The sequence below is a fragment of the Thamnophis sirtalis genome, unplaced genomic scaffold (assembly GCF_051295495.1).
Source record: "Thamnophis sirtalis isolate CommonGarterSnake01/CBP01778 unplaced genomic scaffold, rThaSir2_p1.2 scaffold_10, whole genome shotgun sequence".
NCBI classification, from domain to species: domain Eukaryota; kingdom Metazoa; phylum Chordata; class Lepidosauria; order Squamata; family Natricidae; genus Thamnophis; species Thamnophis sirtalis.
Genome location: NW_028261390.1, coordinates 51,641,118 through 51,656,068, shown reverse-complemented (window position 1 = coordinate 51,656,068; position 14,951 = coordinate 51,641,118). Strand labels below are relative to the sequence as shown.

The following is a 14,951-nucleotide window of genomic DNA, read 5'->3' as shown; positions in this document are numbered from 1 at the left end:
ATAAAAACAGTATTGATATAATATCATCCAAGTGTCTAGGCACATCTGGGTTTATTTCAGTTCAATCTTGCTAATAAAGTCAAAAATTGTATTTCTTTAGTGTGCTAAAATTTAATATATCAACTTGGAATCTAATGAACATTTTGCTATGGTCTGAAAAAAATAATATGGTTCAGACTTACGTTGCATTTTTTGGTTTTAATGTAAGACTACAAAATGAAACGAGTCTCTAAAATAACTTGCAGACATGACTTCATAATTTGGAATAAATCCAGTTCTTATAATCTTGACTATTTTATTCATATTGAACATTACTTATGGTTTTTTTTCTTCCACATAAAGTGTAACTGCTCATTAGATTTAATTAGGGAAGACATATTACTTTGGTTATTTTGGTACTAATGCTAAGAGTGCAGTTCAATTTAAAGCTTTCAATATAGTGTTGATTTGGTAAAATCTCCTTGTATATTCAGATTTGGCAGTGTGGAGGAAAGCTACTATTTGTGCCTTGTTCTCGTGTTGGGCACATATATCGTCTCCAGGGATGGCAAGGGAATCCACCTCCAGCTTATGTTGGGTCATCTCCTACTTTAAAGGTAATGCTTATGTCACTAAAATGTTAATAATATAAACCTACTATATCATTTCGTGTTAATAATTAAATTAAATTAAAGCTGTATAAGTTCACAACAGATTTATTTACTAATTTAACATATGGCATACAATGTCAGGGAAATCTACGCATGGTAGACACGCAATGTAGTCCGCAAATTCTAAACTCCATTCCATTGGCTCTTGCATATATATCCTTGGTGCACTGTAGCGAGTTTTTACACCAGGTAGCTAGCAGTACCCGGGTTGATAGCTCTTCCAGGCTCCTCCACTGGTCTTGCCTTACTTCATCTCCAGTCACAATGCTTCACGTCTGGCCAGGTCCAGCACTGACTTTTACTCTCTGCATACACTTCCACTCTCTGCTAGGTTTTTCCCCACCAAAGTGGTACCCATTTATCTACTTGCATGCTTTAGAACTGCTGGGTGGGCAGGAGTTAGGGATAAGTGACGTGAGTTCATTCCATCTCACAGAGCCGGGTCAAACTGGCAGAGTGAAGACCGCGGACTGCATTTCCTCCATACCAGAAATAAATACGAATGCAGAAATTCCTATTCAGTTATTCAGATATTTTGCTAAACAGATCTAGATTGAACAGACAACCTCTGACTTTATTGGAGTAAAATAAAATAAAACCTAATTTGAATCCTACAATTGGACAATTTTGCACATCCTTATAATTGTTTTCTAATTATCTATCCCTGTTTAGTTAATAGATAAGCATTCAGTGATCCCAGGCAACTTTTTTGCATTCTCTGGAAATCCCATCTAAATTGTACTGCTGACACTTGACAGTTAAATTCTAGTCTTTAAACTGTAAAACTTCTCCATCCCTACTTTTATTAAATAAAAATACATAAAAAGTTTTCTGTATAATTGCTTACTAATCATTCTGTAAATTGATAGTAGACAATATTCTTCAGTCCCAACTTTCACATTGTTGCAGGAAATGTGACAGAGATTAAACCTTCTTAAGTTCTTAGAGTGAAGTACTTAAATCGATTTTGATTAACTGAAGATGCAAATTGACATCATTGTGTGAAATATTCCCTTCATTCATAATATATTTTCTTGAATAAGTGATTGGAATAAAATTAGTCAAGTAAGATAAATATAGTCCTTGATGTACGACCACAATTTAGCCCAAAATTTCTGTTGCTAAGTGAGACATTTGTTAAGTAAATTTTGCTACATTTTATAACTTTTCTTGCCACCGTTGTTAAGTGAATTACTGAAGGTGTTACGTTAGTAACAGGGTTAAGAGGATCTAGCTCCCCTATTGACTTTACTTGTCAGAAGGTCACAAAAGTTGATCACATGACCCTGGGACACTGCAAACACCATAGTTGCCAGATGTCTGAATTTTAATCACTTGACCTTGGGGATCTGCAATGTTCATAAGTTTAAAAAATTGCCATGTCATTTTTATCAGTGCTGTTATAATTTTGAATGAACAAGTCATTAAATGAACTGTTGAAAATTAAGGACTATCTGTAGTTGCTTTACCTTTTTCATATGTATGCATTAATTTTGTGTTTTACAGAACTATGTCCGTGTTGTCGAGGTCTGGTGGGATGAATTCAAAGATTATTTCTATGCTAGTCGTCCTGAAACAAAAGCACTAGCTTATGGTGATATATCAGACCTGAAAAAATTTCGTGAAGATCACAGATGCAAAAGCTTTAAATGGTTTATGGAAGAAATAGCCTATGATATAACTTCTCATTATCCTCTGCCACCTAGAAATGTGGAGTGGGGAGAGGTAACTTCTCTTTCATCTTAATCAGTATTTTAATACTCTCCTCAGCTAATACTAGCCTTGTCTATCTAAGAATGCATATTAGATGAGGAAGCAAAAGGAATCTTGTAAGAAATAGGTGTCTTCTTATATGTAGAAAAGGAATTACAGTATTTAAACAGTTGGAACCATATTAGATCACATAGTAAACCATATTAAATTAAATTCAGATTTTCTGAACAAAACCATCTTGTCAGAAAACAGTGCTTTTTTCATGTAGGAGTTGCTGACCAACTAGAGATACACATGCCATTATTGTTGCCTGAGCTGAAACTGAACATTTAGATTTTTTTTGTAAACCATTGCAAAAAGTAGCAGATATTGATGTATTAACGTGAGATTTTAGGCATGGTATGGAAGAGAATCAAAATGTATTAGTTGTATGAACAGAAAATTGTTTCCTAGGGTTAGGCACTATAAAAATGAAAACACATTTTTAAACTAATTGTTATGGATAGAATGGCCCTTGTACTTTTTCCAGAGGAAAGTTTTGTAATCAGTATTTTGTAATAAATAAGCCAATGGGAGTTAAAATAAGTATTGTCTTTATGAAATTGAATTTAGAAGGCAAAGAGAAGGGTTAGTAAAGAAGTGGTTTATTCCTTATGATGCTCATTTATGAGATAGATAAAGATTGAGACAAACAGCCAAATACTGCTTCTTAAGAAAATAGGAAAAAAACAAGACAAATCTGGAAGATTTTAAAATAAAGCTTGCAGTTATTGCCAAGACCATTTTGCCATTCATTGATTCAAATAATTGGCCACTGACATCTGCCAGGTATAGAGAATTAAATAAAAGCAATAGTTATTCAGAGGAATTAAATTTTTGCTTTACTTAAATAGTATAATATCACACATCATTAACATCTTGCCTACCAATTACTTGTTTGAAATAAACTCCCTGTTCTTTGCCTATAACAAGAATAATTCTTATTCTCATGCAGCAGATATTTTCAATGTATTTCATTAGACTTCATTGATTATTGTGGTTGCTGCTATGAGATAATATTTAATATATATAATACAGTTTGTGGCTATGGTAGAGAATATTAGGACAGATACATTTATGGATGTCATTTTTGGGGAAACCATGCTTTAGACAGTCAGTGAAATTTATAAAGGGAGAGTTCTCTGTGCTAATAATTGAGAATTGAAAACAAGATTAGGTGTATGCACAAATTCTCTTTCTTGTTTTTCAATTTAGTGCTCCATAATCCAGGCTAAGGAACTTGTGGCCTCTAAATGTTGGTGAACTACAGTTCAGCAGCTTCTACTATGCCCCCCCCCCAAAAAAAAAGTTGTGGCTATAGTTCACCAATACCTGGAGATCCTTATCTCATATCTGAAGCTCCTTTGAGAGTGAACATAACATGCATTAATTATAAGGAGAGTTATAGGGTTTACTTTGAATCTTTTGTTATTTGATATACTATTTACCTTTATACATGCATGGGTTATATTACGCTATTTTGTTGTAGTTTACAAATAATAGTTTTCCATATAATTTCTATTTATTATTAATTTGCTATATTATAACAGTAGTGCAAATCATAAATGTGTTTCAGATTAGAGGTTTTGAAACAGCATACTGCATAGATAGTATGGGTCATACCAATGGAGGCTTTGTGGAACTTGGTCCATGCCATAGAATGGGAGGAAATCAAGTAAGTAGAGTCAGATAATAGTTTCAGTTGTGAGCCAAAATATTAAATAAATTGCTTATGATTTTTAAATTGGAAGCTGCTCTCCTTCCCAATCCAAGAAACATTTTTGTGATATAAACACCATATAACAAATTTTCTTGTTTGTGTGTGTATCATAAGTTATTATTGTCCCATATTCCTTTACCCAATAAATACTATGTATACTTAATCTCTTTTATTGAGTTATTTGAAATTGTTTCTTTTTTAAAAAAAAATGCTTTCAATGTAATGTATACAGAGAAACTGTCTATATGTAAAGAGATTTGGGTTGTAATTCTGCTTCAGTTTATATGATTTTGAAAAATAAACTGAAGCAGCCAAAGTGCACAGATTTTAAGTTACTACCTTAACTTTCATGCCATGTAAACAGGAATAATATTCTCACTCTATATTTAAGACTTAGCAAGGGATATGGTGGCTCTGTCTAAGACGCTGAGCTTGTCGATCAGAAAGGTCGGGAGTTTGGCGGTTCAAATCCGTAGCACCGGGTAATGGAGTGAGTTCCCGTTCCTTGGCCCAGCTTCTGCCAACCTAGCAGTTCAAAAGCATGTACAAATGCAAGTAGAAAAATAGGAACCACCTTTGGTGGGAAGGTAACAGTGCTCCATGTGCCTTAGGCGTTTAGTCATGCCTGCCACATCACTATGGAGACATCTTCGGACAGCACTGGTTCTTTGGCTTTGAAACAGAGATGAAAACCGCCCCTTAGAGTCGGGAACGACTAGCACATATGTGTGAGGGAAACCTTTACCTTTAAGACTTAGCAGTTTAGTTTCTGTGTACAGTTCACTTAGTTTAGTCTTTCAAATAAACTTTTGTTCTAAAATTTTCTGAATTCAGAAGTTGAAATACAGAAGTCCCAGAACCTTCCTCAGGAAATTGCTTATTTGAAATTAATTGTTATTAATTTCTTAGCTAGAAATAGATAGATACACTTTCAAATCTATTCTCAAATGGTAATATTTAGCATATAGCTTTTTAATTTTTTTGTCATAATTATTTATTTTTGCCAATACATATTTAAGTATGCCTCTTTGGTTATATTTATAGGCTGATTTCAGTCTTACTTGTATGCATCAATACGTTTTATATGTTAACATTTTTCAGTTTTTAGAACAAAATAATGCATTGTTTTTAATATTCATTTTTAGCTCTTCAGAATTAACGAAGCTAACCAACTCATGCAGTATGACCAGTGCTTGATTAAAGGACCTGATGGATCTAAAGTTATGATTACACATTGCAATTTAAATGAATACAAGGAGTGGCAGTACTTCAAGGTATCTGATTAGTGCTGAGAGTTCCATTAGGATAATGATAAATAATTCTATTTATGAATTTTAGATTTAAATCATAGCATAAAACAGGTTGATATAAACATGAGATATTATCTTTGGATGAATGGGTTCATCTGTGTAACTGCCTTTGTTCATCATAGAAATTATTACTGGTTATAAACAAGATTTAATGAATTTATCCACAACATAGTATAGTCCTAATATGTATGTATGAATATGTGTGTATGTATGTATTATTTTGTGACTTAAAAGGCAAGGCGGAGAGGAAAATAAGTTGCAGATACACCAATAGTGTGATATCTATAGGTCTTGAAGTACTTATTTACTTAGCAATAGCAATAGCAGTTAGACTTATATACCGCTTCATAGGGCTTTCAGCCCTCTCTAAGCGGTTTACAGAGTCAGCATACTGCCCCCAACAACAATCCGGGTCCTCATTTTACCCACCTCGGAAGGATGGAAGGCTGAGTCAACCTTGAGCCGGTGAGATTTGAACTGCAGAACTGCAGAACTGCAGTCAGCTGAAGTAGCCTGCAGTGCTGCATTTAACCACTGCGCCACCTCGGCTCCTTACTTTCCTCCTTACTTACTTTCCTCCTTACTTATTTTTAAAATTTGTTTGCTACCCGAAACCTTACTGCCCTCTACATGGCTTACCGAGCTTCCATTATACAATACAATGCAAAAGTATAATAATTGAATAATGCAATTGGCAATTAAGCAGTAAAAGTTATAATGTAACATTCATAGGATGTTGGCATCTGACCATTTCCAAAATGTACATTTAAAAACTGAATAGTGGGACAGAAAGGCTGACCCCTTGCAGGACTCATACTGGAGCTCCTGCATATTTGATGCCTCAGCCTCCACTATAGTCAATTGAGACCAGTCCTTCAGGAAGGTAAAATACCTTTATAAAATTGAGCTTTATGTTTCCACCCTTCAGAGCTGGTCCAGAAGGGGATTGTGATAAGATGGTATCAAGTCACTTCAGGACCAGGAGGGTCACACTGTTCCTAACTGAACCTTACAACAGACAACTCTTACTTAGGTGCTCACATACCTAAGTCCCAAAGCTTTAGTCACAGAATTTTATTTTCTTACTCAAAAAGAAATATTTTTATTAGGTCTGGTTTTTCTTTTGTGTATATATTACTAGTACAATGTATTTGAATTCCTATGTGTAATTTTTTTCTTGTGAATCTAAATAGCAGCTTGTCAAAAACTCAAGATTCATAGAATTGTCAGGCTTAGGCAGGTTGCTCCAACAAATAGTTCCTAACCTATATTCCTACTTTGCTGTTGAGAAGTTAAAGAAAAACTAAATTTGATTTGTTGTTTTTAATTAAAAACTAACAGCATATTGCTTTTGCTTTTCAGAATCTTCGTAGATTTACTCACATCTCATCAGGGAAATGCTTGGACCGTTCAGAAGTTTTACATCAAGTATTTATTTCAGATTGTGACTCAAATAAAGAAACACAAAAATGGGAAATGAACAATATCCTAAGTGTGTAAACAAAATAGCTGCATCTACCTACTGACAAATGTAATTTGTATAGAACTGAAAATAACCTGAAAACTGCTGCAACTGTTAACTTGTATAGCTGGGAGCCTGGAATGTCCTGATCTGGATGAAGGACTTAGATGAACTGTGATAGATTTATCATCTGCAGTTAATGTTTACAAAAACTGCTCTTACCTTAAACGTCAATAGATGTTTACATCTCTTTGCTTTCTTTTAGGATGTTGTTTTTAGATGCTCTGGCTTATCATTTAAAGTGCTTTGACTTGTTTTACTGGAACAAAGTTAGAAGCACAAGCTTGGATCCAAAGTAGTAGGAGGTTGTTTCTACATGGGTAAGAGGTCATTTCCTTTTCCTCTTATGGTGACAACCTTATCCTAGAGCCCTCCTTAAGGACCTTCTATAAACGTTCTGAATGGTGTAAAGGGCTGAAAATCGGCAACTTCCCAGGTGTGATTAAGTGCCTTTCACTTGGGCACAAACAAAAGAATTGGATCCAAGTATTTGTTGTCTTCTTTGGGATTACACTCAGGGGTTTGCAGGCAGTTTGTTTTTTTTAATTCCAACATTCACACTTGAAAAAAAACTTGGCATATAATATGGGATTATTGACTTGTTATATATTGTTTGTTTTTACATTTTACTAAGCACTGCCACAGGTTTATAGCCAAGGTGGCCTTCTTTCACAGTCATGCTGCTTTTTTGAAAAAAGAATCTTCAGTATATTTAGTGTTTCCTTAATTTTTCCTCCTTAACTGACCAGAGAAATTCATTACAGGATAAATATATTGAAGTCTCTCTTCATATTAGGAACAGGAAAAATTTGCAATGCCCACATTACGTTTAAATAATGTTCTAATTTTACTAGTATACTCTTTATTCCTAATTAGTACATTAAATAATTTGTGCATAAAGCATACCAATAATGTGATATGGGTGTCCAAAATAGCAATGTTAAAACATCTTGAACATTTTGAATGATTAAATTGGTGTAAAGGGTAGCACTTAAATCTATGAACCATTGAAACAGATTAAGTCTTCTCTAATTTGATGCCTCAAATGGAATTTGTTGTAGATACAAGCACTCCCTGCTATAGTATCCCTTACGTAACAAAATATGTCAGAAATGAAAAAAAATTACATCTGCCTAATATTGAGTAGCAAAATTGATCCAGTTCATAAACTTGAATCCAATTTCTTAACAATTTCTGAATTATTTTACAGGCAGTATTTGGTAAGAAATCTATCCATGTATAGTAGAATTGGAGAGTGGGTTTTTGTTTCTGGTACACAACTTGAGAACTTCATTCTTCCAAATAAATAGTTTAATTAAGAGATGTTTTGAACGATTAGATTTGCCCATAGCATGAAGACAAAATCAAACGTAGAAAATTAAATATATACAGCACATTAATATTGCGCTATGACTCTGTTTCAGTTTCAGAAACGTACTTGGGAGAATTCAGTGACGTAAACATAATATCTGTCTTCATTTTTTAATGTATTTCTTTTCCTGAGAACACGAGAGCTGTAGAGGGAAGCTGTGCAATCTAAAACTGCTTTAGAGTTGCATGTAGGTTCTCTAATCACACTCCTGGTACTTCCTGAATCACCTTTTCCAAACTATTTTGGAAGCATTGCTTAGTCCTAACTAAATTAAAAAAGAATACTTAAAAAAACTTTGGTTAATAAAATACATTTTTGGTGAGAATTAAAAAAATGTTCAAATTAAATATTCAGTCTTAAAGAGTGATTTCAATAATTACCCTGTGGGTCAGGTGTGAAGTGCTGCACACCTATATTCTACTGAAATACTTAATGCATAGAATCAATTAATTCAGATTCATTTTAAAATTAGATCATTTTAAAATTATTTTATTTTGAATTACACATGAGTGGCATGGTAGCTTAATGGTGAAGACGCTTGTCTCCCACTCGTAAGATTGAGAGTTCAATCCTAGGTGGTGGCAGATATTTCCTAGAGTGCAAAAAAAATCTTCTGATGTTCAGCTCCCTCCAGTTGCCCCAACCTTAACCCAAATTAAAGGATTATGGAATCGTAAATAGGGAGTTTATTGAATTACAAAAATAATTTCAGTAGTGCAAATCTTTGGCACTGATTTTGTCTATTCCTCAAAGAGAGTGATGGAGATTCTTTATTTAAAAGGATAAATGCTGACCCTAAGACCAGATACATGTAATTTAGTTTTAGAGTGATTTTATTTTTCAACTATCTGTCTTTTGGGTATTAAAAAGTGTTAATAATTTAGAAATAAAAGTGGAAGAAGATGGGAAAAGGTGATAAAATTTCTGGGCACATTTAATATTTCCTTGAATGAAATTATTTCATTTTTGAATATATATTAATCATATTACTATGCATAAGTGAAAGAGATTGCACATTGTGCAAGTGTGTATGTGCTAAATGGGTATTGTGTGCAATCCATTTAAAATGATACTGTATGTGAGAATGGATCTGTATTTTTAAACGTAAATCTTATAACATAAGCCGTTACTCCTAATGACTTTTCATACAGTAACCTGCTTTTTAAGAAGTAGATCCCATATCCTTGCTCTGTAAGTTGATCACTATGCATTTTTACTCATTTTATAAATTTGATTTATGCAGATTTTGATACACTGTATGTTTCTGTAAAGATTGTATAAATCTAAAAAAGTTTTACAAGAAATAATCTGGGAATTTTTCTGTATATCTTCTGGGCTGCTTGTTTTTTAGGTGAAGAAATAAATTTTAACTTGTGGGTTTATAATATGTTTGCACCAATATTGATCATGTTCATAAATATGTTTGCACCAATAATTGATCATGTTCATAATCAAAACATTTTGAGAAAGTATATATATAAGCAATATAGGTAGGTGCTAGGTGCTAGAAGGGATTATGATATTAACAGCATCAATTCATACTACACAGGAGAAGGCAATGATCAACCACTCTGTATTTTTACCAAGAAAACTACATAATGTCAGAGATATATAAAGTGGAAATGGGTTTTGCCCTACAGATAGAAATAAAACATTATGCCTTATCAATTTGGCTGAGTTAATCCAGGTGAGGTGGTGGCTATTCCAGTGGTCAACCCAGGTCCACCTAATGTAAAACTCAAATAATTCAGGTTTCAACTGAGGCAAATTTGGAACAATTCTAGGCAAATAGGGCATTTCTGAGAGCCTTCTGCTTCTCTTTTGCATGAGGGATGTGCAGCATCCTATCCTCTGCATTGGATACCTATGTGTTGTGGTCCACTGGCAGCCTGCAGAGCTGGTAGCAGCATGGCGACAGCATGGAGGTTGGGGAGGAACATGGGCCAGTCCTGGAGTCTGGGGAAGGCTTGGGTGAGGGCTCTGCATCAGAGGCAGAGAGGGGGCCAGCGCCATCTGGGAGTTTTGTACTGCCTCTGGAGTTTCAAGAGTCAGACATCAGTGAGGCAGAAGAACAGGTTCTCCCTTTTCCCAGTGTGCGCATGAACTGGGAACTGCCGAAAGACAAGAACAGTTAAGACAGAAGGAACGACTCAGGAGTAAGGCTTGGAGATTGGCCCCTGCCATAAGACATAAAGGAGAAGCAAAGGCACATGAGCCTTTGCCGGAAGCAATTTGATTCATGCTGGTCAGTTTATCTTCTGAAGCTCTGTTTTGACTCTTTGCTCTGTGTGGCCTTGCCAAGCTAATTGCTAATTAAGTCTTTGGCAGCATTTCAAGGAAGATAAAGGTGGGTGCTTATCAGCCTTATCCTGAAGACTTTGGCAGCCTACTGTAGGACTCTTTACAACTATTTGGGACTCATTATGGGCTGTAAATGAACATAATTCATGGCCTTTGAAATAAAAAGAGGGTTCTTGGGCCTAAGCATGTGCTTTTTACTGTATCAAGAAGCCTAGGTCAGAACACTAGGCTGCCTATCTTCCAAGCACCTTGTTTCTCCACAGCTTGAACTTACAGCACATGGACCCTATATTTTTATCCTTACCATCCGGCATTCACTTCTCATGTCTTTCTACCACCACTGGAATTTTCCTTGTTATTCCTGTCCTGGAATGCCTTTGGTAAAATATCCAGCTCTGAACCAACAAAGCACACAAGCTTTGATCCATGCAGAAGCATAATCAATCCATACATGGAATAATGTATTTATTTCTAAGACAAGAATATTAAAGTACCAGTGTTTTCCAGAAAATAAGACCCGGTCTTATATTTTGTGGGGCTCCAAAATAAGCATTAGGGCTTATTTTGGGGGAAACACGATGTCAGGGTGATCAGCCTAGCTGGGCACTCCATCCCTCTAGTGCACTCACAAAAGGCGCATTCTGGAGCTGCACAGCCCATGCTATGCAGGTAGAGGTGCGAGAAAGACACCCAATCCAGACGCGGGCTGCCAGCAAGCTGATGGGCAGGCAGCCGTAGGAGACTTGTCTTTGGTCTCTCAGCTTGCCTGCAGCCCATGCGGCGCATCCAGATTGTGTGTCACTTCCCCCCATGTCTCTGCCTCATCTGCTGCAGTGCTGCCATGCAAAGATGATCCTCCCATGGCCGGCCAGCCACTCCAGCCCACCATCTCTCAGCTTTCCCATGGCACGTCTGGATTGCGTACTTCGCCTCGCCTCTGCCTGCTGCTTGGACAGGTGATCAACACCCGTGCACTATACAGGCTGTGGCTGCTGCTGAACACCGTCAACCCTCACACCTTTACTACCTTTACTACCTCCGGTACTGGCAACTTCCTCCCCAGCTGATGATGATCTTAACTAGGGCTTATTTTGGGGGTAGGCTTTCTATTAGGAGCACGCTAAAAATCAGGCTCAAAATCTTATTTTGAAAAGCAATTTATTGTATGAAGGCAACTCTTGCATCAATTTGCACTTGAAAATAGTTGCTGTTTGTGCTGGCGTGTGCATTATTATGTGTGTTGGTAAAAGAGAATTCAATTTTCAAGTACACCTGTTTTAAAAAGGAGTAAGATATTAAGGTAAGAATCAATGTGATTTTGAGACTTGCTGTACTACAAAAGGGAAGTATTAAAAACTTAAGAATTGCATTTCCCAATCTAGCCATTTTGTAGATAACTCAAACATAAATATTCTTGAATAGGAATGAGATGGAATGAAGATTTTCCATCAATTTTTTTATTTCATTTAGATTGTTAGACTGCATACTTAACTATGAAAATAAATAGATCTTGAACTAAAAGCAAATATAACTCTTAATAACTTCATTGGCAGACATAATTTAGCAACAATTATTGTGGATATTTGGCATGTCCATTTTATTCTCAAAGTTGAGGTGTTTATGCTTAGAAACATGTTCAGTGTGAACATAGTTTTATATCATATCCCTTATCCATTTATTTATCACAATTAAGAAAGTATATAATTAAACTGAATTTGCTACAAATTTATCTCCATATATGCAATAATTAATAAAATCCCTACAGTGATTATTTCCTACTATAAAAAGGATGTAATAAATCTAGAAATAGAATGGGGGAAAGAAATGAAAGAAAAGTACTAAGGAAATCAGGGGAAGGCTTGCCAATAGAATATGCTGCCATGATTTCTGCTGAAACTACAACAGTCAGGAAATTATGTAGCACACACCAAAGAAAAGCGGCATCAGGAAAACACATAGTCTGACCCTGCTTGATCCCTCATTCTGGGATCCCGCCAGGTTTTACTTGATTAAAAATCAAAAGCATTTTGAGTCTTGGTTCTGCTGAAATGCTGCCACATTTAGTGATTCACAGAATTTCTTGAACTTGAAAAGGGAGCTGCAAATTGGTAAAATAGAAAACAGTATATTTTTCATGTGGAAATAGGAATATTTTAGTTATGCTTCAAATATAGAAGTATAAGGAACTTATTAGATATGATTTTTCATTTTTCTTCCATAGTAGTTGTACAGTTTAAAGTTTTTCTTAATGTATGATAAGAATCTTGTATTCTAATCAGAACTAGTGAGACCTGAGTAATGTAAGAAGGCAAAATTAGTCTGCCTAAGATCTGTTGCATTTACAGGTAGTCCGCAACTTACAACCACAATTGAGCCCAAAATTTCTGCTATTTGTGAGTTTTGTCCCATTTTATAACTTTTCTTGCCACCGTTATTAACTGAATCACTGCAGTTGATAAGTTAATAACTCGGTTGTTAAGTGAATCTGGCTTTCCCATTGACCCTGCTTCAGACGATTACAAAAAATGATCACATAACCTTGGCAAACAGCAAGGGTCATAAATGTAAACCCGTTGTCAAGAGTCTTAATTTTGATCACCTGATCATGGGGATGCTGCAAAGGTCACAACTGAAAAACAGTCATGTAATTTTTCAGTGTCGTTGTAACTATAAATGGTCACGAAATGAACTGTTGTAAGTCAAGGACTACCTATATAAGATCTATGCAGTTAATAACTGCATCCCTTATAAAACAACCCCAATATTACATATTACTGAGATACATGTATATGGAGATTTTAATCAATTATGCTTTATTTAAAAAATACATTTTTGTCCTTAATATTGTACCCTAACAATGTTTTAGAGTTATATAAAAAGAAAGTATACTGTCTTTGAGATCTATAGTTTACATATCAGGATATAGTAATCATCCTTAGCAGTTCTTAAAAATAGACAAATACAACCTCAGATAAACAACACGACATATTTCACAAAAAGAAAGCAAAAATGGAGAAGCTTGTGTGAAAAACAAAGTATATTTTATAATCCAATAGCTTGTAGAGCAACGTTTACTTGAAATAATTGTGTTCTGTCTGACTTTATCACATCGTTGTGAAGGAATTTGCTCACTCTTTTTTACACCTTTGCTTCAGTTCATTGATGTTTGTGGACATTTGTTTATACACAGTTCTTTTGAGGTACTGCCATAGCATTCCAATCAGGTGGAGATCTGGACTTTGACTGGGCCATTGCAACACCTTGATTCTTTTTTTTTTCAACTATTCTGTTGTAGATTTGCTGGTATATTTGGGATCATTGTCCTGGTGCATGACTCCTATAAGAGCCGAGGTGGCGCAGTGGTTAAATGCAGCACTGCAGGCTACTTCAGCTGACTGCAGTTCGGCTGTTCAAATCTCACCGGCTCAGGGTTGACTCAGCCTTCCATCCTTCCGAGGTGGGTAAAATGAGGACCCGGATTGTTGTTGGGGGCAATATGCTGACTCTGTAAACCGCTTAGAGAGGGCTGAAAGCCCTATGAAGCGGTATATAAGTCTAATTGCTATTGCTATTGCTATGTTGTGTTTATCTGTTTTTAATACCAGCTGAGGACTAGATGATTTTTACTATAAAGGTAAAACCATAGAATTCAAAGAAGGTTTATTTTCTTTTTCACATGTCTGTAAATATATAAATTCCTATTACAATAATAATGTAACTTAATCTGCACTGATTTCAACTGCTTGCATAAAGTGTTTTGGTCATTGAAACAAACCATAAACTATTACATTTTTCACAATGAAGTTTAAAAATTGCCTTTAGTAGATTTTTTTACTGGAAATTGAAAACAATGTTATAATTTATATAGAAAAGTATAAAAATGTTTAAGAATCCCTCAGCTTTAATTTCATAAATTGAGCTACTTGGAAATAAATTAAAGAAATTGACTTTACGTGTAGCATTATTTTTAAAGAATATTTTTCTCTGTGTATTTTGGCTCCCTTTATTTCATATGTGAAACATAGGTAAAATAAAAACTAACCAATTAGTAAAGTATTCAGTAAGATAATTAATGCTTGAAAACAATTCCACTCTACAGTTTACAGAAGACTTATTTATAGAAAGTAGGTATTAAATTTTACTGGTTTCCACATAGCTTGCTATTGTTAATCTGATACAGCATAAATAGTCATAGACTCAGAAGAGCAATGCAGATGTTTAAATCCAGTCAATATTTGCTGCAGGAGCCAGATTAAAACCTTTCAGCTATATAGCCTCCATTTGAACATATGCAATGATGAGACATCCAGCTCCATTTGAATTG

At 35.1% G+C, this 14,951-nt stretch overlaps 1 protein-coding gene across 3 annotated transcripts in view; it reads left to right on the top strand.

Moving 5' to 3' along the window:
* The window catches only part of GALNT7 (polypeptide N-acetylgalactosaminyltransferase 7), a 45,439-nt gene extending 35,728 nt beyond the window's left edge, over positions 1-9,711 (top strand). For all 3 annotated transcript variants that reach the window (XM_087724581.1, XM_087724582.1, XM_087724583.1), the window contains 5 exons: positions 474-596; positions 2,157-2,375; positions 3,979-4,077; positions 5,268-5,396; positions 6,795-9,711. In XM_087724581.1, coding sequence (XP_087580707.1) covers positions 474-596; positions 2,157-2,375; positions 3,979-4,077; positions 5,268-5,396; positions 6,795-6,932 — 708 coding nt within the window. In that variant the 3' untranslated portion in view covers positions 6,933-9,711. The remainder of the gene's footprint in view (positions 1-473; positions 597-2,156; positions 2,376-3,978; positions 4,078-5,267; positions 5,397-6,794) is intronic.
* The last annotated feature ends 5,240 nt before the right edge of the window (positions 9,712-14,951 follow it).